This window comes from Dermochelys coriacea, chromosome 2 (assembly GCF_009764565.3).
Source record: "Dermochelys coriacea isolate rDerCor1 chromosome 2, rDerCor1.pri.v4, whole genome shotgun sequence".
In the NCBI taxonomy this organism is placed as follows: domain Eukaryota; kingdom Metazoa; phylum Chordata; order Testudines; family Dermochelyidae; genus Dermochelys; species Dermochelys coriacea.
The window spans coordinates 18,829,927-18,853,880 of NC_050069.1; the positions used below are offsets into that span (position 1 = coordinate 18,829,927).

At 40.9% G+C, this 23,954-nt stretch overlaps 1 protein-coding gene across 9 annotated transcripts in view; it reads left to right on the forward strand.

Moving 5' to 3' along the window:
- Window positions 1-23,954, forward strand: part of ASAP1 (ArfGAP with SH3 domain, ankyrin repeat and PH domain 1) — a 398,854-nt gene that overhangs the window by 198,109 nt on the left and 176,791 nt on the right. For all 9 annotated transcript variants that reach the window (XM_043507341.1, XM_043507340.1, XM_043507342.1 and 6 more), the window contains 2 exons: window positions 3,629-3,701; window positions 20,658-20,803. In XM_043507341.1, coding sequence (XP_043363276.1) covers window positions 3,629-3,701; window positions 20,658-20,803 — 219 coding nt within the window. The remainder of the gene's footprint in view (window positions 1-3,628; window positions 3,702-20,657; window positions 20,804-23,954) is intronic.

A 23,954-nucleotide genomic window follows, 5' to 3' on the forward strand; every position in this document is an offset into this window, starting at 1 on the left:
ACCCGTTGAGCCCGACAATCTAGCCAGCTTTCTACCCACCTTATAGTGCATTCATCCGGCCCATACTTCCTTAACTTGCTGACAAGAATGCTGTGGGAGACCGTGTCAAAAGCTTTGCTAAAGTCAAGAAACAATACATCCACTGCTTTCCCTTCATCCACAGAACCAGTAATCTCATCATAAAAGGCGATTAGATTAGTCAGGCATGACCTTCCCTTGGTGAATCCATGCTGACTGTTCCTGATCACTTTCCTCTCCTCTAAGTGCTTCAGGATTGATTCTTTGAGGACCTGCTCCATGATTTTTCCAGGGACTGAGGTGAGGCTGACTGGCCTGTAGTTCCCAGGATCCTCCTTCTTCCCTTTTTTAAAGATGGGCACTACATTAGCCTTTTTCCAGTCATCCGGGACTTCCCCCGTTCGCCACGAGTTTTCAAAGATAATGGCCAAGGGCTCTGCAATCATAGCCGCCAATTCCTTCAGCACTCTCGGATGCAATTCGTCCGGCCCCATGGACTTGTGCACGTCCAGCTTTTCTAAATAGTCCCTAACCACCTCTATCTCTACAGAGGGCTGGCCATCTCTTCCCCATTTTGTGATGCCCAGCACAGCAGTCTGGGAGCTGACCTTGTTAGTGAAAACAGAGGCAAAAAAAGCATTGAGTACATTAGCTTTTTCGACATCCTCTGTCACTAGCTTGCCTCCCTCATTCAGTAAGGGGCCCACACTTTCCTTGGCTTTCTTCTTGTTGCCAACATACCTGAAGAAACCCTTCTTGTTACTCTTGACATCTCTTGCTAGCTGCAGCTCCAGGTGCGATTTGGCCCTCCTGATATCTTTCCTACATGCCCGAGCAATATTTTTATACTCTTCCCTGGTCATATGTCCAACCTTCCACTTCTTGTAAGCTTCTTTTTTATGTTTAAGATCCGCTAGGATTTCACCATTAAGCCAAGCTGGTCGCCTGCCATATTTACTATTCTTTCGACTCATCGGGATGGTTTGTCCCTGTAACCTCAACAGGGATTCCTTGAAATACAGCCAGCTCTCCTGGACTCCCTTCCCTTTCATGTTAGTCCCCCAGGGGATCCTGGCCATCTGTTCCCTGAGGGAGTCAAAGTCTGCTTTCCTGAAGTCCAGGGTCCGTATCCTGCTGCTTACCTTTCTTCCCTGCGTCAGGATCCTGAACTCAACCAACTCATGGTCACTGCCTCCCAGATTCCCATCCACTTTTGCTTCCCCCACTAATTCTACCCGGTTTGTGAGCAGCAGGTCAAGAAAAGCGCTCCCCCTAGTTGGCTCCCCTAGCACTTGCACCAGGAAATTGTCCCCTACGCTTTCCAAAAACTTCCTGGATTGTCTATGCACCGCTGTATTGCTCTCCCAGCAGATATCAGGAAAATTAAAGTCACCCATGAGAATCAGGGCATGCGATCTAGTAGCTTCCGTGAGTTGCCGGAAGAAAGCCTCATCCACCTCGTCCCCCTGGTCCGGTGGTCTATAGCAGACTCCCACCATGACATCACTCTTGTTGCACACACTTCTAAACTTAATCCAAAGACACTCAGGTTTTTCCACAGTTTCGTACCGGAGCTCTGAGCAGTCATACTGCTCCCTTACATACAGTGCTACTCCCCCACCTTTTCTGCCCTGCCTGTCCTTCCTGAACAGTTTATAACCATCCATGACTGTACTCCAGTCATGTGAGTTATCCCACCAAGTCTCTGTTATTCCAATCACGTCATAATTCCTTGACATCACCAGGACCTCCAGTTCTCCCTGCTTGTTTCCAAGGCTTTGTGCATTTGTATATAAGCACTTGAGATAACCTGTTGATCGCCCCTCATTCCCAGTATGAGGCAGGAGCCCTCCCCTCACAGACATTCCTGCCTGTGCTTCCTCCCGGTATCCCGCTTTCCCACTTACCTCAGGGCTTTGGTCTCCTTCCCCCGGTGAACCTAGTTTAAAGCCCTCCTCACTAGGTTAGCCAGCCTGCTGGCAAAGATGTTCTTCCCTCTCTTCGTAAGATGGAGCCCGTCTCTGCCCAGCACTCCTCCTTCATGGAACACCATCCCATGGTCAAAGAATCCAAAGCCTTCTCTCCGACACCACCTGCGTAGCCATTCGTTGACCTCCACGATTCGACGGTCCCTACCCAGGCCTTTTCCTTCCACGGGGAGGATGGACGAGAACACCACTTGCGCCTCCAACTCCTTTATCCTTCTTCCCAGAGCCACGTAGTCCGCAGTGATCCGCTCAAGGTCATTCTTGGCAGTATCATTGGTGCCCACGTGGAGAAGCAGGAAGGGGTAGCGATCCGAGGGCTTGATGAGTCTCGGCAGTCTCTCCGTCACATCACGAATCTTAGCTCCTGGCAAGCAGCAGACTTCTCGGTTTTCCCGGTCAGGGCGGCAGATAGATGACTCAGTCCCCCGGAGGAGAGAGTCCCCGACCACCACCACCCGCCTTCTCCTCTTGGGAGTGGTGGTCGTGGAACCCCCAACCTCAGGACATCGCATCTCATGCCTCCCAACCAGCGGAGTCTCCTTCCGCTTTCTCCCCCCAGACATATCATCTGGTCCACTCTCCGCAATGGTACCTGTGGAGAGAACATGAAAGCGGTTAGTTACCTGTGTCTGTGTTACTGGAACCCGGACATTCCGCTTACCTCTTCTGGAGGTCACATGTTGCCAAGCTTCTTCACTGGCCTCTTGGCCCCTCTGTGCAACCTGCTCTATATCTTTGGAGCTTTGTGCCCCTAGAAGCCTATCCTGAGTTTGGTCCAGAAAATCCTCAGTCTCTTGTATACAACGCAGGGTCGTTACCTGTTGCTCCAGACCTTCAATCTTCTCTTCCAATATGGAGACCAGCTTGCACTTTGTACAGACAAAGTCGCTTCTGTCCTGTGGAAGAAAGACAAACATGGCACATCCAGTGCAGGTCACAACAGCTGAACCCCCCCCTTGCATATCACCTACCTACTATGAGCTTCCTCAGAGACGTTGGCAAGATGTAAGCCTCACTGGGCTCACTCCAGGCGAACTCCCAGGCAAACTCCTGCTGTGAGCTGCTCTGCTGTCCCCGCTGCTCAGCTGGTTTGCTGCCGCTCAGCTGGTTCGCGAGGCTCACAACTAACCTCAAAAAACCTCAATATCACAACTAACCTCAAAAATTACTGAATGACAATTTCACTGTTTCCTCTGAATAGTCAGTTTTGTTTGTGTGAGTAATAGTGAAATGGCTAAAACCATAGAAATTGGCAGGGAACTCAGGTGGCTGTAATACCTAAATTACTTTTAATTTACTTTTTTAAATTGACTATCTTTCAAGTTGACAGAGATCTTTTACAAAGCTTTAATCAACTTATCGCTGTCCTTTAGCTCTCTCACAACCATTCATCGCTGTAGGATAAGTCTCTCTTCAGAGCTGTTTAATTCAGCCCTTTAATTAACTTGAAGGGGTTGAGTGATCTAAGACCTTCCCAGAGGGCTGAGCACAGTGCATCTGTAGTGATTCCAGACCCTGGAATTGTTCACTGTTTACTAAGAAATATTATGAAACTGGCTGATGCTATTCAATAACAAGCTAAACAGAGGGGGTCTTTTTTGACAGTCTTTCTTTTATTACAGGCATTGGATCAAGACAGAACTGCACTACAGAAAGTGAAAAAGTCTGTAAAAGCAATATATAATTCTGGGCAAGGTAAGAGATTTGGGCCTTTTCATGAGAATCTAAACCATTCTATTAAATAATGTTTAGAAAGTTTGCTTTGCTGTTCATTGCATATTAAACTTAGAGTAGGTGATGCCTGCCTATTCCATAATACAAGTACACCTCTGCCCCCCGACACCTCATTGGAAACCATGTATTTCAAGGATGTCATCCTGATTTCCCCTCCACCCCCCCAAAGCTCCCCACTGATCTGATCCTGCCTTCCTGGGGAGGTAGGGGGCAGGGGGGGGAGAGAGAGAGACTTTTTCTCATTCTGACAGGTTTCAGAGTAGCAGCCGTGTTAGTCTGTATTCGCAAAAAAGAAAAGGAGTACTTGTGGCACCTTAGTGACTGACAAATTTATTTGAGCATAAGCTTTCGTGAGCTACAGCTCATAGCTCACGAAAGCTTATGCTCAAATAAATTTGTTCGTCTCTAAGGTGCCACAAGTACTCCTTTCCTTTTTTCTCATTCTGTGCTACCATAGGTACGTTCCACTGGAACAGCAAAGCTGTTGACCAGAAGAGACCTGTTACAGCAGGAGACTGAACCCAGGATCGAGATTATAACCACATGAAATGAGAACGATCATTAACTTCCTCACCATCAGAACTAAAATGCAAAACCTACCCTTTTGCCCAAGTTTTACAACATTAGTAACCTTATACCATCACTCTCACTCTCCTGTATTAAATAATAATGTACAGAAAACGAAAAGACTGTGCATCTTGTCAGCAGCGGGGGGGCCAGAAGGGGAGATTTGCCATTTTTTGCCCCTTAGGAGGAACTTGGATACAGTGATAATGGGCACCAATATAAGAACCTAGATGAATGGCTAGAATGCAACTATGTCCCTTTTGAGTTCTGTACTTTACAAAATCTCCATTAATGAATTTTGTTAGTATGTGTGTAGGTATTCTTAATAATGTTGGTAAACTTAAATAGGTATTAAATATAACAAATTGCCAACAATCAACACAAATGTTTATTTGGGTAGTGTGCATCTTATTGAGGGTCAGCTTCTACCTATTTCTATTGAAATCAATAGGAGTTTTGTCCCTGGATATCTAAGGGAGCAGAATCAGGCTCTTGTCATTTGCCATCTTATTCAGATGAAATTACCCTTGTTGAAAATATTGAATTTCAGGAAAGCACAATTTGTATACACTGGCACTCATGTTCAGCTTAGCAAATGTCTTGCCCTTTAGAGCAGCTTCTCGGAGTTACAGGATTTAAGAAAAAGATAAAGTTGTTGTTCTGTGTTGGTAGTTGACTGTATTTGGCACTTGTAAGGTTTTTTTAATGGCAATGTATATTACTTGTGCTTCTCCCCATTTCTCTCCCCCACCCATCATTCCAACCCCACAACACACACATCCTCCCCTCCCTCACTCCCATAGCTCTTCAGTTGATTTGGATAAACATTTTGCCAATAGATTAAGCCAACTAAACACCTTATGCAAGTTTAGAGGGTATATAACTATCTTTTGCCACATGCATTGTTTGACACAAGTGCATTTACTTTTAAGATTAGATTGGATTAAAGTTGCTCTGGGCCTGCAAAGCAGCATATTTGACTCTAAAGAGGTCTTTAAACAACTACATGCTGATTGACTTTCAAAATTGACTAGCTTTTAAGAACTGTCAAACATTTACTGCCTCCTGTGAAATGTACATGAATTGCACCATAGGCTCCAGTTGCCATTTGTCCCAGGCTTTGAAATAAAACTGGTTTCAATGTCTTCAAAGCCGGTAACCATGGCATGTTATGTGAACTGTTTAAATGAATCAATAAGTGATATAACATTAGTTAGGAATCATTTTAAACAGTAATGTTACAATTGAAAATTAAAAAGCTTGTTTGTAGCCAAGTCAGATATGAAGCTCACTTCTTTCTTTTGTAGACCCTGGAAATTATTTGGAAAATTATATCATTTTCAGTAACTTCTAAAGTCTAATGAAGAAGGGGCAGGCAGTATGTTGGAAGAACCAAAGTCATTTTTGAAAACTACTTGCTTACAGGTGTCTAAATTGATCTGACAGTTCATTATAGGGAAGGAACGTATAATGAAAACACTTACTTAAATAAATATTAATAAGTAAGGACCAAGAATAAATAGCAGAGTCTCAAAATGAAACCCATTACTGATCAGGAAAAAGTTAAAAGAATATACATAAAATTAGGTAGTAGTCAGAAATTATGTTCCAAGGATCAGATTGGTGTAAGCATCTTTAATACTTTTTTCATATAAAGTATGAAACAATATTGTCATTTCTCCTTCAGAATGTTGTGCAGTTGGGATCACTTATAGCGAAAACAGAATGCAGAAGGCAATTAATTCAGATCATAGTTAATAAACATAAGGAAGAGTTGTTGGATGTTGGTCTCAGGATATTAGAGAGACAAGGTGGGTGAGGTAATATCTTTTATTGACCAACATTCATTTGAAACATTAAAGGCAAGAGATTTTTTTCTGTTATTAAAATAATTCAAGTCAGTTTAAACATCACACCAACCTGTTTGAGAAGCTTTTTGCAGTTGCCCCTTCAACTTGTTAGGTACTTCTAGAATAATCAGTTTGGGTTTGTGAGTTGGAAGCTGTCTTTTGTCTCACTGAAGATGGTACCTGAAGTCAGTGGGAAATCTTTTTGGATAGCTTTCCAATAACACTCGATTGAATTTTAGTGGCATTGAATTCAATCATAACTAATAATGTAAGTTTTCAATAGCCTTTTCCTATTAATTCAATTGAATGGCTAATCTTCATTAATTTATAGAGAGTCTTAAGCAAGAATGCAACATAATTTACAAAGGAAAAATGTTCAGTGGTGCATGCATCTATGCAGGAAACTAATTCTTGCAGTTCTCATCTCAGTTTTTGATGGATGTGTGTGTCACAAAAAGTGACAATGTTTGGTTGAAAAATGTGAAGATATTTTAAATTGTATTGCAGCAAGAAAATAATTTTAAGAGGGGCTGGAAAGTAGTAAAATGTGGAATTAGCTAATGTATTTATTTCACATTCCCACTGAGGAAGAGAATGAGACAGATGTTTTAATCTCATCATGCCACCAGCCAACAAGGAGCTTTTTGTGCTACAGTGGGGGAGAAAAGTGAGAACTAGAAAAAGGGGTTAGAGCAGTGAGTACTAGCTGATTAAACATCTTTCAAAATGAGTTGGATCAGTGCTGCTCTTCCTTGACTTAGTTACTTCCTTTTTATTTTTGGTGCATCTCTTCTCTTCCCTTCTCCCAGTGTTCATAGATGGATCATGGAAATGCTAAGAAAGAAAATAGTAATTTCTGTTTCAACTCTTCAACTGTTCTACCCTTCTCACTTCCTCCTTCTTTTCATTATTTGTGTCCTACAGATGAACATTCCTAATTCTTTGTTCATTTAAAAAAAAAAAAGTGACCCAAGGTTTTTTTTGTCAGACATATCTACGGAGAAATTTGATATAGATAGACCCCTGTACAAATTGAAGTAGAACTATAGAAGTAGTTCTCATTACATTTAACAATATACCCACAAAGAAACATGAAGTGAAGAAAATTGCTATATAGGATAGATTGCTGCTTGTTTGGTATTTTCCTCTTGTAAAGTGAGAGACCTTTCATCATCTTTATTGTCTGGAAGGGAAGATCTCTCAAGAATACTGTACTTTAGAAAAAGAAAAATCTAGCCTATAATTATAGGTCCATAAAGTGAATATCCTCTGTAAAGTCACAGAAACTCACACTGTTTTTGAAAGGCACATTAAAGTTAAGAGTGGATACTTGCTTTTGGAAAAACATTGATAGTTGAAAGTTTTGAAGTAATATAAGAGAGACAAGGTAGGTGAGGGAATATCTTTTATTGGACCAACTTTGTTGGTGAATGAGACAAGCTTTTGAGCTACTCAGAGCTCTTCTTCAGGTCTGGGAAAGGTAAACAGAGTGTCACAGCTAAATTTAAGGTGGAACAGATTGTTTAGCATAAGGAGTTAACACGGGTTGCAAGAGACAGTTCAGGATGAAGTGGGCAATTAACACCTCTGCTGTCATGGGACAAAAGAGGTTTAGAGAGTTACAGATTGTTATAATGAGACATAAAATCAGTGTCTCTATTGAGTTCATGATTTTTCATGTCTAGCAAAGTGATGAATTTAAGCTCCTATGAGGACGAGGATTGAGAGGTCAGATACAGAGTGATCCTTTTGTGAAAAAGTGTTCACTCATGGGTGATGTGGGCATGTTTGTCTTTTTGTCATTATTCTGTGTGAATTCATTTGAGAGTGAATGTCACCCACATAGTTGTTGTTGGGGCGTTTAGTGCATTGGATGAGGTACACGACGTAAAAATAGACATTTAGGACCCAATCTCCTTCTCTCGTGAAGTGTCCTTTTTTGGTGAATGTGGTTTTAAGTGTGTTAAGGTGTGTATCTTGGACTTTTTCCTTGGAGCATATTCTGTGGTATCTGAGTGCCTGGCTGTAGATAACAGATTTCTTGGTGTGTCTGATGTGGTTACTGGATCTGTTGAGGTAAGTGTGGTGATCCGTGGGTTTCTTGTATATAGTTGTCTGTACAGTTTCATTGTTGAATCTGATTGTTCATGGGGGAGTCTTTTAGAGTTTGATGAATGGGTGGTTGTTAATGAAGTTGTGGTTGAAATCTGAGTAGTCTGTCCAGAGGATGAAAACATTGATGTAAGTCAGATATGTCATTGGTTTTGTGGTGTATTTTTTCAGAAATTTTCCCCCAAGGTGGCCCATGAAGAGATTAGCATATTGAGAACCAACACAGCTCTAACGACTCTGCAAACAAAATTGATGTATTATACTCTATCTTGCTATAAAATAACATTTTGCCATTAGATACAGTATTTCTTTCTTACTTACTGGTGATAGTGGCATTCACTTTACCTTACTGGAAAATAGTCTCACGTGCACTTGTGTGTTGTCTCTTACCTCAGATTCATGAGGCCTCTCTCCTGCATTCATTCTGGGATAACCAGTCTTTTCCTTCCTCACTTCCCCTTTCTAACTGGGAAGGGGAGGGGAAGCATATATCCTTTTGCCCGGGTAAAGGTAATCATCTGATCTAAAGCTTGATACCAACACCTGTGTGGTATTGTTCTGAGTAGCCATTACCACCACCTTTTTTAAAAGTAGATTGAACAAAGTACTAAGAAAGATACTGTAGGGAGAAATCCTGCATTGGCAAGGAGAGGAACAGAATGAATTACTGGGTCTTTTTATTCTCTGACTTCTATGATTCCCTTATTATTCTTCCTTGACCCCCCAGAACAAACCCTGTGACACATTTGAGCTTCATTAGGCCAGGACTGAGTCAGCTAATACTCCTCCCTAGCTGAGATCTCCTGTGCATATTTACAGAATAACTTTTACATTAAAAATATGCATTTTATTATTGCATAATGATTTCTTTGGTTTTTATGCCAAGATATTTGATTAAAAGCATAAGCTTTTAGAACAGATTTAGTCTTATTAAAAACATATTTTACTATTTGTGAATCCACAACGTCATATGACTGAAAACTTTGGGCATTTGATAACATTAATTTTTGTGTTTGCAGTAAGTAGGACAATGGTATATAATTATAAACATACACTGTAAAAGCTTATTTACAAAATACAGTTAAAAGATCATGAGAAATTTCATAATTTTGATCTGAGTTTAAGAAAAGACATTTGGTTTTCTCTTATGGTTGTAGTGAAACTTAATACTTAGCAGACTTTTTTAAAGGGTTTGGAAGTGTAATTCTTTTGAGGCTTTCTGCCAAGTATTTTTAATGTCTAAGATGATTCATGCATCATGTGATAATGCATATGGATGGAAATTCATGGTTTTAAAAGTAAAGTGTGGAAGTCAACAGAAAAATAGTATTTTGCAGAACCCAAAGATTTCAAATTTATATCTGAAATTAAATGGTGATTTTTTATTTTTTGTAATTCAAATACTGTCAGACAAAATGTACAGCTTGGAGAGAATGATACTCGCACTACTACCTGAAATAAACGTAATTCCTGTTGGCATTTATAGCCCTATTCCTCCCACTAAGGAAAATTAATTTTGGGAGGTGTGTCTGTAACTGAACTGAACTGAACTGGTTGAACAAACCAGTATTGGAGGCTTAAAGTAATTACTCCTGAGAAAATTTTGCACCACTGCGTGCATGCCAGTATCACGTCCCCCACGGATTTCTTTGCTTCCCCGCAGAAAAATGACTTCTGACAGGGTAGCAAAGGGAAGCCGATAGAGCAGTCACACGCCCCCCCACCTGCAGTGCGGGTGTGCTGTTTTGGGCATCTGGAACAGCTGGCAGAATGGTAAATCACCGTGGCGGGGAGCAGGGGACTCCCTGGCCAGTGGCTCCTATCATACGTTGGGCTCTGCTTATAGTTCTGGCTGGTCTGGGGAGGATGGGACTTCTTCCCCTGCAAGGAGCAGCTGGGGTTGGGTCAAACCCACCCCAGAAAGCTCGCCTGGCTGCAGGAAGCTCTGCACAGCCCTTCTCCCTCCCACCGCTTCCCACCTCCATTGCTCCTCAGCCATGTGGGGAGGGGTTACTGTACAGGCATCCCCCCAACCCCCATAGCAGGAGCCTCCATGTACCCAAACCACCCCCCACACTTGAACCCCCACCCCAACAAGCCCCACCGCCTCCCGCACCTGGACCACCCTGATGAGCTCCCTGCACCCCCACCAAGCCCGAGTCCCCCAGCACCCGAACCCACCGCTGAGCCCCAACCACCTTTACCTGGATCCTCCTGCAGAGGCCCATTATCCCTGCACCTTGAACTTCCCAACGAGCAGAATTTGTAGAATTTTGCAGAATTTTATAATATTTTGCACAGAATTTTAATTTTTTGTCACAGAATTCACTCAGGAGTAAATACAAAAAGACAGAAAAGGGGCTTAGTAAGAAGTGTCATTACCACAATTGCAAATGAGGAAAATATTAAACACTTTTGGAAGGAGAACATTAGACTTACAGGATTGGACTCTTAAAGATTCTGCATTCTTTAAAAACAAAAACAGAAACCCCCCCCCACACACACACACAACAAGTTAGTGTAGCTGTATTCTCAGAGTTTAAATACATTTGCTTCTCAAGAACTACTGGATACTTGTAAAGAATCTCAACCCAGGTCTTAGAGTAGCAGCCGTGTTAGTCTGTATTCGCAAAAAGAAAAGGAGTACTTGTGGCACCTTAGAGACTAACAAATTTATTTGAGCATAAGCTTTCGTGAGCTACAGTTTTCCCCATGTTATTTCTCCCCCCCACCCCACCCCCTCCCTGTTCCTCAGATGTTCTTGTTAACTGCTGGAAATAGCCTACCTTGCTTGTCACCATAAAAAGTTTTCCTCCTTCCCCCCCACTGCTGGTGATGGCTCATCTTAAGTGATCACTCTCCTTACAGTTTCAGAGTAGCAGCCCTGTTAGTCTGTATTTGCAAAAAGAAAAGGAGTACTTGTGGCACCTTAGAGACTAACAAATTTATTAGAGCATAAGCTTTCGAGAGCTACAGCTCACTTCATCGGATCCGATGAAGTGAGCTGTAGCTCTCTAAAGCTTATGCTCTAATAAATTTGTTAGTCTCTAAGGTGCCACAAGTACTCCTTTTCTTTTTTCTCCTTACAATGTGTATGATAAAACCCATTGTTTTATGTTCTCTGTGTGTGTATATAAATCTCCCCACTGTATTTTCCACCAAATGCATCCGATGAAGTGAGCTATAGCTCACGAAAGCTTATGCTCAAATAAATTTTAGTCTCTAAGGTGCCACAAGTACTCCTTTTCTTTTTGCGAAGCCAGATCTTGTGAATCATGCCCTTCCTTGCTGATGAAAGAGAGTCATAAGCAGCTGGTTCCACTCCTAACTGAAATAGCCATTTCCTCATTCAGGGAAGTAATCTTCCCTTCCATTTTTTTTCCAGAGTGCAGTAGTCTGACTAACACTGAAGAAACCCACCCTGGATACATCTGTTTTAACTACTGTCCAATAAAACATCTTCTGTTCCTGAGCAAGCTCATAGAGAAGCTAGCCCAGGAGTAACTACAAACTATTCTGATTAAAGGCAATATCCTAGGCCCAGCATAATTTGAATTCAGGTCAGGATATGGAATGAAAACATCTTTGGTGGCACTGATGGATGATCTCCTGCTTTCAATAGATGGAGGGCAGACGTCTGTTCTCATCCTTCCCTTGAACTTTCGAGATGATATTGACTTGTCTGAGAAAGGAGTCAGGAGAAGGCTCTAAAATAGTTTTAAATCCTTTCATGCCCGAAGAGTAGAAATAGGAGACAGCACCTTTGTCACTAAACCTCTCACTTGTAGAATCCCAGACGGATCAGGTTTTTTTCTGGTCCTGTTCAACATCTGCATGCAGCCACTAGATTAACTGGTAAAATGACATGGACTCAAGTGGTAGCAATATGCCGATGATAGGCTCTAATTATCCTTTACTGTCTGTGACCTATGCCACTACTAGCAAGATGGCTCAGTGCTTGGATGAGATCCATTCATGGATGAAGAAGACCTGGCTGAAACTGAGAAAGATGAAGGTTATGCTGGTGGGAACAGGAAGGGACTTTGAGGAGTCTTCAGTCATGGTATAGGCTCCTTTGGTTGAAGATAAACACCCATAATTGGGCAGCTCAATCTGTAGTTTGTGAGTGCTTTTAGATTTCTCTTTGATCCTAAGCTCTCTCCTTGCAGCATCCATAAGTAGTGCTTCTGGTTATCCAGGAAACTACATCCCACCCATCCTGGCTGACAATGACCCAGCCTTGGTTATATATGTTTTTGCCCTTCTCATCTAGATTACTGCAATGCATTATACCTGGGGTGAAACCTTTGGCCCTTAGAACTCCTGCTAGTACAAAATGCTACAGTACACTTAGTTAGCAAGAGAAACTAATGTGAGCACATGTTAACCTATCCTTCAAAGTCTCTGTTTGTGTTTAAAAACCACTTAGTACCCTGAGCCCAGGATATGTAAAAGATCACCTAAAGCTCTGTGCAGGAGACAGAGATTTCTCATGGCTAGTCCCAGACTGTGAAATAAACTTTCACCCGAACAGAGAGCCATCATATACCTTGCCACCTTCTGCTTCAAGTGCATGGTGCACTTCTTTTACCGTGCTCTTTGAAACATAAACACACAGCAATATACACGTTTTTTAAAAAAGCATGAGAAAGAGAAAACAATCTTCCAAAACAACTCTCTCCACAGCGCATACAATTCTCCCCTTCTAGAAAGGATGAGAGAGAATGAACTACATGTCACAAAAAGAACAAAAAAAGAACAGGACTACTTGTGGAACCTTAGAGACTAATAAATTTATTTGAGCATAAGCTTTCCTGAGCTACAGCTGACTTCATCGGATGAGCTATAATCAGCAGGAGAAAAAAAAATTTTGTAGTGATAATCAAGATGGCCCATTTAGACAATTGACAAGAAGGTGTGAGGATACTTAACATGGGGAAATAGATTCAATATGTGTAATGACTCTTCAATGACACTTCAATCTCTCTGGTCACTCGATCACAGACCTAAGAGTGGCTATACTTCAACAAAAAAGCTTCAAAAACAGACTCCAAGGAGAGACTGCTGAATTGGAATTAATTTGCAAACTGGATACAATTAACTTAGGCTTGAATAGAGACTGGGAATGGATGAGTCATTACACAAAGTAAAACTATTTCCCAATGCATCCGATGAAGTGAGCTGTAGCTCACGAAAGCTTATGCTCTAATAAATTTGTTAGTCTCTAAGGTGCCACAAGTACTCCTTTTCTTTTTGCGAATACAGACTAACACGGCTGCTACTCTGAAACCTGTAATGACCCAGCCGCTCCCAGTCTCTATTCAAACCCAAGTTAATGGTAAGATGTTAGTCACCTTGCTTTATGCATTCCTGAAGGTGCTCAGCTGTTTTGTTGAGGAGGGCAATAAAAATATAGAATTGAATAATAGCTGACTAAAGATCTTCTCCCGAGCTGCTCCAAGCAAATCATATAAACTTTCTCACAGCAGAAATAGTTTAAGGTGTATGAGATTGTATGTTAATTTACAATACATTGGGAAATAGTTAAGATTGCTGTACATACCATATGTGTATCAGGACAATCAGGCCATCAGTTGTGGCTGGAATAGGAACTGAGGCAGGAGCAAGCTGGAATGGGCAGAAGCGAGCAGGAGTAGTCTGTCAGAAGTAGCAGGTAGAGTATCCCCAACAAGAAGAAAAGGAGTACTTGTGGCACCTTAGAGACTAACAAATTTATTTGAGCATAAGCTTTCGTGAGCTACATGCATCCGATGAAGTGAGCTGTAGCTCACGAAAGCTTATGCTCAAATAAATTTGTTAGTCTCTAAGGTGCCACAAGTACTCCTTTTCTTTTTGCGAATACAGACTAACAAGGCTGCTGCTCTGAAACCTATCCCCAACAAGGTAACCATGTTGAGCATACTGGAATTGCTGCTTTCATTAGGAGCCTGTATACCTACATTGGAGTCACCTGGCTAGACCCTTGCTTGTGGATTGTATTGAAATGCAAATGAAAGGGCTGGGTCCTTAGGACTCACAGGTAATTATCTTAAATGGCCCTATAAAGGTAGCCAGCCAGTCGTGCAGCGGCACAGACAGCTGCAGCGGCACAGGAGCTAGCAAACAGCTCTAAACGGGGGAGTTTGAGTGGGAGTTCTGTTGGAGGAGAAGGTAGTTGTACTTGGTTTTGTATTTTTAGTATTTGTATTTGTGTGTGTGTGTGTGTGTAGGGGTTTTGTGCTGGGAGAGCAGCTGAGCCTGATTAGGGGGTGGGGCTTTCAGCTGAGAGAGCAGCTGAGCCCTGTCTAGTGGGTGGGGCTTCTGACTAGGGGCCCTATAAAGGTAGCCAGCCAGTCGTGCAGCGGCACAGACAGCTGCAGCGGCACAGGAGCTAGCAAACAGAGCTCTAAACAGGGGAGTTTGAGTGGGAGTTCTGTTGAAGGAGTTTGGATTGCGGTGCTTGTTTGGGGTTTGCTTTTGCTGGGGTGTGTGTGGTCTTTTTGGCGTGGCTTGTGTTTCCCAGATTAACAGGATTTAGGTGGGAAGGAGATGACAGATACAGAGGCAGCTGTGGGAGTGACTCCTGCAGTGAAAGACACATTGAGGATGACTGGATGTGGAAGCTGTGGTATGTACATGATCCTGGAGGGGGGAACCGGTAAGAGTTTTTTCTGCATGAAATGCCATCTGATAGAGCTGATGGAGGAAAAGATCCTAAGTTTGGAGATGCAGGTGGAAAGTCTGGTTGAGTTTAGGAAGGGGTTTGAGCAGATGATGGAGCAAAGATATGAGGTATCTGAAGGGAAAAGCTCAGACTCGCAGATGGAAGCAGGGCTGGGGAATTTTGAGGGGAGACTGGATGAGGAAAGTGGTCAGTGGAAACATGTGACTCAAAGAACCAGGCAGAGAAAAAGACGGGCTAGTGAAGGAGAAATAGAGCTTAGGAACAGGTTTGCAGAGTTGGAAAATGAAGAAGGGGCTCAGCAGGTAGTCGCTGAAGGTGGAAGGGTAAGGAAGAAGAGAAGAGAGGCTAGCCCTATAGAAAAAGGGGAAGAGTCAAGGGAGACTACACCAAATATGAGCCCCAGGAGGATACAGGATGGGTTGAAGAAGATTGTAAGGGAAAATAGGAATGGAAAGAACTTGCAGCCAGAGAGAACAGGGGAGACACTGGAGAATAGCACTGTCACCAGGAAAATGCAGGTCTATGTGATCGGGGACTCTTTATTGAGAAGAATAGACAGGCCTGTAACTAGAGCTGATCCTGAGAATAGAAGGGTGTGCTGTCTTCCGGGTGCTAAGATACGGGATGTAGACCTGAGGTTGAAAAGGATCCTAAAGGGAGCGGGAAAGAATCCCCTAATTATCCTTCATGTGGGAACAAATGATACGGCTAGATTCTCGCTGGAAAGTATTAAGGGAGACTATGCTAGGCTGGGGAAGACGCTTAAGGAAATTGAGGCTCAGGTGATCTTTAGCGGGATCCTTCCTGTTCCTAGAGAAGGGCAACAAAGGTCTGACAAGATTATGACTGTCAACAGATGGCTTAGGCAGTGGTGCTATAAGGAGGGCTTTGGGATGTATGACCACTGGGAGGCATTCATGGACAGAGGTCAGTTCTCTCGGGATGGACTTCATCTCAGTAGGGAAGGAAATAGACTTCTAGGATCGAGGCTGGCACAACTGATAAAGAGAGCTTTAAACTAGGAATTGGGGGGAGATGGATGGGAGATGTCCAGAAAATCTCCACGCCAGATTTTAGCATTGAGAGGGAAGAAGATGAAGTAAGAATGGATACAGCCGTGGGTAGGAGAATGTATATAAGGAGCGAGGGCGGTGTGGATACTAGTCTAATAGGTTATACTGGATGTAGAATGACTGTGCCTAATAGGGTACAAAATGTGAGCGAGGCCAAACAGCAAAAATTAAGATGTTTGTACACCAATGCGAGGAGTCTAGGTAACAAAATGGAGGCACTAGAGCTACTGGTGCAGGAAGTGAAACCAGATATTATAGGGATAACAGAAACATGGTGGAATAGTAGTCATGACTGGACTACAGGTATTGAAGGGTATGTGCTCTTTAGGAAAGACAGAAACAAAGGTAAAGGGGGTGGAGTAGCATTGTATATCAATGATGAGGTAGAATGTAAAGAAATAAGAAGCGATGCAATGGATAAGACAGAGTCTGTCTGGGCAAAAATTACATTGGGGAAGAAAACTAGTAAAGCCTCTCCTACGATAGTGCTTGGGGTGTGCTATAGACCTCCGGGATCTAATTTGGATATGGATAGAGCCCTTTTTAATGTTTTTAATCAAGTAAATACTAATGGAAACTGCGTGATCATGGGAGACTTTAACTTCTCAGATATAAACTGGAGGACCAGTGCTAGTAATAATAATAGGGCTCAGATTTTCCTAGATGCGATAGCTGATGGATTCCTTCATCAAGTAGTTGCTGAACCGACTAGAGGGGATGCCATTTTAGATTTAATTTTGGTGAGTAGCGAGGACCTCATAGAAGAAATGGTTGTAGGGGACAATCTTGGCTCAAGTGATCATGAGCTAATTCAGTTCAAACTAAATGGAAGGATTAACAAAAATAAATCTGCAACTAGGGTTTTTGATTTCAAAAGGGCTGACTTTCAAAAATTAAGGAAATTAGTTAGGGAAGTGGATTGGACTGAAGAACTTATGGATCTAAAGGTAGAGGAGGCCTGGGATTACTTTAAAACAAAACTGCAGAAGCTATCGGAAGCCTGTATCCCAAGAAAGGGGAAAAAATTCATAGGAAGGAGTTGTAGACCAAGCTGGATGAGCAAGCATCTTAGAGAGGTGATTAAGAAGAAGCAGAAAGCATACAGGGAGTGGAAGATGGGAGGGATCAGCAAGGAAAGCTACCTAGTTGAGGTCAGAACTTGTAGGGATCAAGTGAGACAGGCTAAAAGTCGAGTAGAGTTGGACCTTGCAAAGGAAATTAAAACCAATAGTAAAAGGTTCTATAGCCATATAAATAAGAAGAAAACTAAAAAGGAAGAAGTGGGGCCGCTTAACACTGAGGATGGAGTGGAGGTTAAAGATAATCTAGGCATGGCCCAATATCTAAACAAATACTTTGCCTCAGTCTTTAATAAGGCTAAAGAGGATCTTGGGGATAATGGTAGCATGACAAATGGGAAGGAGAATATAGAGGTAGATATTACCATATCAGAGGTAGAAGCGAAACTGAAACAGCTTAATGGGACTAAATCAGGGGGCCCAGATAATCTTCATCCAAGAATATTAAAGGAATTGTCACCTGAAATTGCAAGCCCATTAGCAAGAATTTTTAATGAATCTGTAAACTCAGGAATAGTACCGAATTATTGGAGAATTGCTAATATAGTTCCTATTTTTAAGAAAGGAAAAAAAAGTGATCCGGGTAACTACAGGCCAGTTAGTTTGACATCTGTAGTATGCAAGGTCCTGGAAAAAATTTTGAAGGAGAAATTAGTTAAGGACATTGAAGTCAATGGTAAATGGGACAAAATACAACATGGTTTTACAAAAGGTAGATTGTGCCAAACCAACCTAATCTCCTTTTTTGAAAAAGTAACAGATTTTTTAGATAAAGGAAATGCAGTGGATCTAACTTACCTAGATTTCAGTAAGGCATTTGATACCGTGCCACATGGGGAATTATTAGTTAAATTGGAGAAGATGGGGATCAATATGAACATCAAAAGGTGGATAAGGAATTGGTTAAAGGGGAGACTGCAACGGGTCCTACTGAAAGGCGAACTGTCAGGTTGGAGGGAGGTTACCAGTGGAGTTCCTCAGGGATTGGTTTTGGGACCAATCTTATTTAATCTTTTTATTACTGACCTCGGCACAAAAAGTGGGAGTGTGCTAATAAAGTTTGCAGATGATACAAAGCTGGGAGGTATTGCCAATTCGGAGAAGGATTGGGATATTATACAGGAGGATCTGGATTACCTTGTAAACTGGAGTAATAGTAATAGGATGAAATTTAATAGTGAGAAGTGAAAGGTTATGCATTTAGGGATTAATAACAAGAATTTTAGCTATAAGTTGGGGACGCATCAATTAGAAGTAATGGAAGAGGAGAAGGACCTTGGAGTATTGGTTGATCATAGGATGACTATGAGCTGCCAATGTGATATGGCTGTGAAAAAAGCTAATGCGGTTTTGGGATGCATCAGGAGAGGCATTTCCAGTAGGGATAAGGAGGTTTTAGTACCGTTATACAAGGCACTGGTGAGACCTCACCTAGAATACTGTGTGCAGTTCTGATCTCCCATGTTTAAAAAGGATGAATTCAAACTGGAGCAGGTACAGAGAAGGGCTACTAGGATGATCCGAGGAATGGAAAACTTGTCTTATGAAAGGAGACTTAAAGAGCTTGGCTTGTTTAGCGTAACTAAAAGAAGGTTGAGGGGAGATATGATTGCTCTCTATAAATATATCAGAGGGATAAATACAGGAGAGGGAGAGGAATTATTTCAGCTCAGCACCAATGTGGACACAAGAACAAATGGGTATAAACTGGCCACCAGGAAGTTTAGACTTGAAATCAGATGAAGGTTTTTAACCATCAGAGGAGTGAAGTTTTGGAATAGCCTTCCAAGGGAAGCAGTGGGGGCAAAAGATCTATCTGACTTCAAGATTCTACTCGATAAGTTTATGGAGGAGATGGTATGATGGGATAATGGGATTTTGGTAAATAATTGATCTTTAAATATTCAGGGTAAATAGGCCAAATCCCCTGAGATGGGATATTAGATGGATGGGATCTGAGTTACTATAGAAAATTCTTTCCTGGGTATCTGGCTGGTGAATCTTGCCCATATGCTCAGGGTTTAGCTGATTGCCATATTTGGGGTCGGGAAGGAATTTTCCTCCAGGGCAGATTGGAGAGGCCCTGGAGGTTTTTCGCCTTCCTCTGTAGCATGGGGCATGGTTGACTTGAGGGAGGCTTCTCTGCTCCTTGAAGTCTTTGAACCATGATTTAAGGACTTCAATAGCTCAGACATGGGTGAGGTTTTTCATAGGAGTGGGTGGGTGAGATTCTGTGGCCTGCGCTGTGCAGGAGGTCAGACTAGATGATCAGAATGGTCCCTTCTGACCTTAGTATCTATGAATCTATAAATGACTCATCAGACTCAGGCTCAAAATACTTATCACAACCTGTCTCAAACCTACAAAATGAAGGAAATTAAAATTTAAGTTACCTTACAGAACATACCATCTACTTCTCCACCCACAGGCACACACTATCCTAGCTACCATACATCACAAACCATATACTTCAGTCTTAACTCTTCCCCCTTAACCTGCCCTTCTGCATGCATTGGTATACCAAGGTATCGCTTCTCAGCACTATTACTTGTTCATGTTTGGTATAGTAGTTTGTGTTGTCTGGGTAGTTGGAAGGCTGGCATCCCTAAAGGGCACATAGTGAGAGTTTTTCCTCTACAGTGGTACTCAAATGGGAGATGCAAACAAGCAGAAAAAAGAGCAGAGAGATGCCAGAAAAAGAGGGAGGAAGAGAGAAAAAATAGAAAATGTGTTAATACACAGTGATGGTTCTTAATTCAGAATCTCCTTCCTCTTTAGGATTTTAGGATTTTATTGATAATTTGCTTTAACTCTAGATTAGCTTCATTGTTTGGTTCTGACATCAAAACATAGTCATTTCAAAATTGCCTAAGCATCTTGATATCCTTGATTTGCAATTAGTGTTTCAAAATTAAAATATAACATTCCATATGGCCATGTAGTAATATATTTTCTTTTCCATTGAGATCTTATCTCTACAATTAGAAAAATAAATTCTAACATTCTATTATGAATAATACAAAACATGAGGGCCATTTCTCCTGTTTAATCTACAGAATGGGGGTCAAATATATCCCATATTTATACCTCTAATGCTATTGACTTCATGGTTTGTTTTGTAATTAAACATGCTCCTATTAATAGTAGTAGCTATAACTTCATTTTGATTTTTATTCCCAAGTAAATTTCAATACATCACACAAAAAAAGAAGATATTTATACTTTCTGAAAAACAAACTAATGTTCCCACTTAAATAGCTCTTTATCATACTTTTCTCAGTTGTATTACTTTATTAATCATTGATAAATTTTGTATTTCATTGATTGTCATCAGATGGTGACATAAAAATAACTTCCGGCTATATGTTAGAGTCCTTTTTAATTTTAAAATAACCAATTTTCAGTAAATGCAGAAATTTATTTTTCTTGACACCATGGTACTAATTTGTAAATTCACCAGTTTGGTTTCGTTAGTACTCTGCAGTAAAGTATAGATTTAAAATAGATAGTTATAGAAAAGAAACTTGCTAATTTTGAACTTCTCTTTTCAGATCATGTTCAAAATGAAGAGAACTATGCACAAGTATTAGATAAATTTGGAAGTAATTTTTTAAGTCGTGATAATCCAGATCTTGGCACGGCTTTTGTTAAATTTTCAACACTTACTAAGGAACTATCAACGCTGCTGAAAAACCTGGTAAGGAGTTCTATATGTTATTTTTATAAAATGATTCAAAACAAACTACGGTAGAGCACCTTTATGTTCTTGATGATTTGATTAGCTATGTAAATATTCATCAGAATGTTGTCTTGTAAACAAATCAGCTAATTTTAAACTGAAATCAGTGTATGTGTACTACAGAAATAACCTCAATTACACTTCAAAAATCGTTGGAAAGAATAAGATGCATATTACACATACTGTATTTGGTTATGGTAATATCTAGTTAGACGGAATGATGGAAGTGTGAACTGGTGCACAATTAAGTGACTGGAAGAATCTTACAATTCTCTATAATTCTTACTGGTCTCTGTATAGAATTCCTAAAGAAAGCTAGATCTGTCAGAATTACTTTCTGTCTATAAACCTGGCTGTTTAAAATAACAATACTAATGGTAAAAATGTTCTTATTCCAGAAACTAAGTCAATTTGCAAAAAAGTTAAACCACTCACTTCTTTGCTAGCAGGTCCATTTAAAATATAGGTTCTTGGCAGAGAACCGTTCAGTTCAAAGAAAACCAGAATCCTATCTATGACTTCTCTGCAAATCAATATCTCTCATTTGTCTGTCCACGCTGGAAGAAAGGACACCGTCAATGTGGTTTAATTTGATCACAGATTTGTTCACTTATAATATCTGGGTGTATCCAGCAACAAATTCTACAGTGTGAGGAGGAGGGAGTCAACTCTTTGCTGATCCAGACAGAGAAGCCTCAAACCCTCTTCCTCAGCTCTCTGAACCGGGGACCAGGAAAAGGCATGTGGTTGGTTCCCCTCTGATGAGACATAGGAGTCCAGAGCCCCAAATCCAACTTTCTCAGCTTCAAGAAGGGATGCTCTCCTTCAAACACTTTTCCAAATAGTATAGTTTAGGGAGGGCAGGGCTGGTATTGCCCCCTCCCACAAACTGCAAGTCTTGGGCAGATGCGGAGCAGTGCCGGCAGGAGCTATGCTTTGTGGTGCGGGAGCAGATCCTGAGGCTTGCAGTTTGGTAGGGCAATACCCCTCTGCCTCCCAAGCTACATCCATATTAAAAAGTGGGGGGCACGGTTCCCAGCCTCCTGGTTCTCCCATACCATGCAACCCTCATGTCTCCACTGCCCACTGCTCTCCGGCTTCCCAGCTCTGAAGGCTTTGCCTCTGTTGGCAGTAGCGCAGAAGTAAGGATGGCAATACTACAACCTCACTACAATAGCCTCAGAATCTCCCACACACCCTCTTTTGGGTCAGGACCCCCATGGTTATAACACCATGAAATTTCAGATGTAAATAGTTAAAAGCTTGGATCTGATATCTTTTAAAAGCCTTTGACTGTGACATTGACCAAAATGGACCATGAATTTGGAAGGGCCCTATTCATAAGTAACAGGATTCTCTTATAGTTTTGAGAATATGAATAGATCGATATACTTGGTCTTTTAGTCTCTGTAGAACTTTCTCTTGCACTCATACACTCTCTTCACTCCCCATTAAAGTCCACAATTAGGATGAGATAACATGGAAGTGTTGTTATCGTTCTTGTTTCCTGAAAAATATTTCTTGCAGTTACTTTGATTCCATTGAACCTGTCTCCCTTTGGTAGTTGTAAACTTGTGCTCGGGAATGTACATATAACAGACTTCTATAGGATTTCATACATAAAATAAACTTGGGCTTAGAATACTATTGTTTTATCTTTACAAATGCCTCTAAAAATAGCAGATTGTCGCATTGGATAGAAAGCACTTTCAACATGGTTCTTTTGGAGAAGTTCAATCTAACAATTAGATAGTTAATGAGGCGTGCATCAAGGGAATGGAATCTTCACACAGACACTTTCTATTCACTTTAAAAAAATGTTTGGAGTGCTGACAAAGTGTCTGTCCAAGGCATCTAAACTCAAATACTTCCATGATTCTCCTTTAAATTCAGATGCCTGCAAACTGTAGCAATGTATGCTTTTTTCAAAGGTTTTGGGTATTACCCTATTTTGGTGACTTTCCCTTTGATTCATGGTCTTTCAAATACTGAAGAATTCAAATACCAAAGGGATTCTGATCACTGGCTCATGTGAGCATTCTAACATTAGTATATCCCTAAAAGTTGATCTATCCCTAGAGACTCTTACTTAAAAAAAAAAAAATCAGAAAAATTTTGACCACCTTCAAAACTTCGATTCTTTTGTAGCTTTTATATTGCCAAATTACCAGTGCCTGCAGCTGCAATGTTTAAATAAAAAACTTGACCTTTTTTGAATCTGGCAATTTATTATTGAATTAAAATTTGCTCATTATTGCATGCTGATAATTCTTTCTATATTCACACCTTAAATTCAGGAATTTTGCCAAGAAAGTTTTTTGCTAAATCTAGAGATAGATACCTTCAAAGTCAAAACAGTGTTAGGGAACATAATAAATGGCAGGATTATTTTGTCTCAAGTAGCTAAATTTAAAGGCACCAATCAACTATGGGCATGAAATGAACAAAGGAGGACTGAGGAACTCCAAATGGATTTTTTCAGTCTTTGTGGTTGGACAAAATAGTGGAGGAAATTAACACTGAGAAATGATTATAATACTCAGAACTTTAAAGATATTAGTGCTCTGCAAAAGCTAGAATCAATTAAACTTTACTACAAGTCTGATGTATTGAGAAATTGACACAGCAAAGTTCAATTACTTGCTCAGAGTCACACAACAATTTAAAAGCAATCAGGAATAGAAGCCAGGAATTCTTATGCTGTCCACTGCTCTAACCACTATACTCACTACCTCACAAGAAAGAGTATTTATAATTATAAAATGTATAATGAATTTGAGACCAAAAATGAAATGAAATGGAATGATTTCTAAAGGAAATCCATATGTGTCCAGAAAAAAAAAATACTACCAGAGTCAATGAATCAGAAAATGATCCACATAAACTCTCTAATCAAAAGCAATATTGAAAGGTATGCTAGTTAATGAGATGAATGGAGATACGGGAGAAATAATGGCACAGCTGAAATGTTAGTGGTAAGTGCAAAGCAACACACATCAATAAAACCGGTTTAGATACATTTTTCATACATACCACCTGGATTAAAATTAGATAGTATCCCTCAGATACTATGATCTGAGAGTCATAGATATTTAGCGAAGATTGGCAA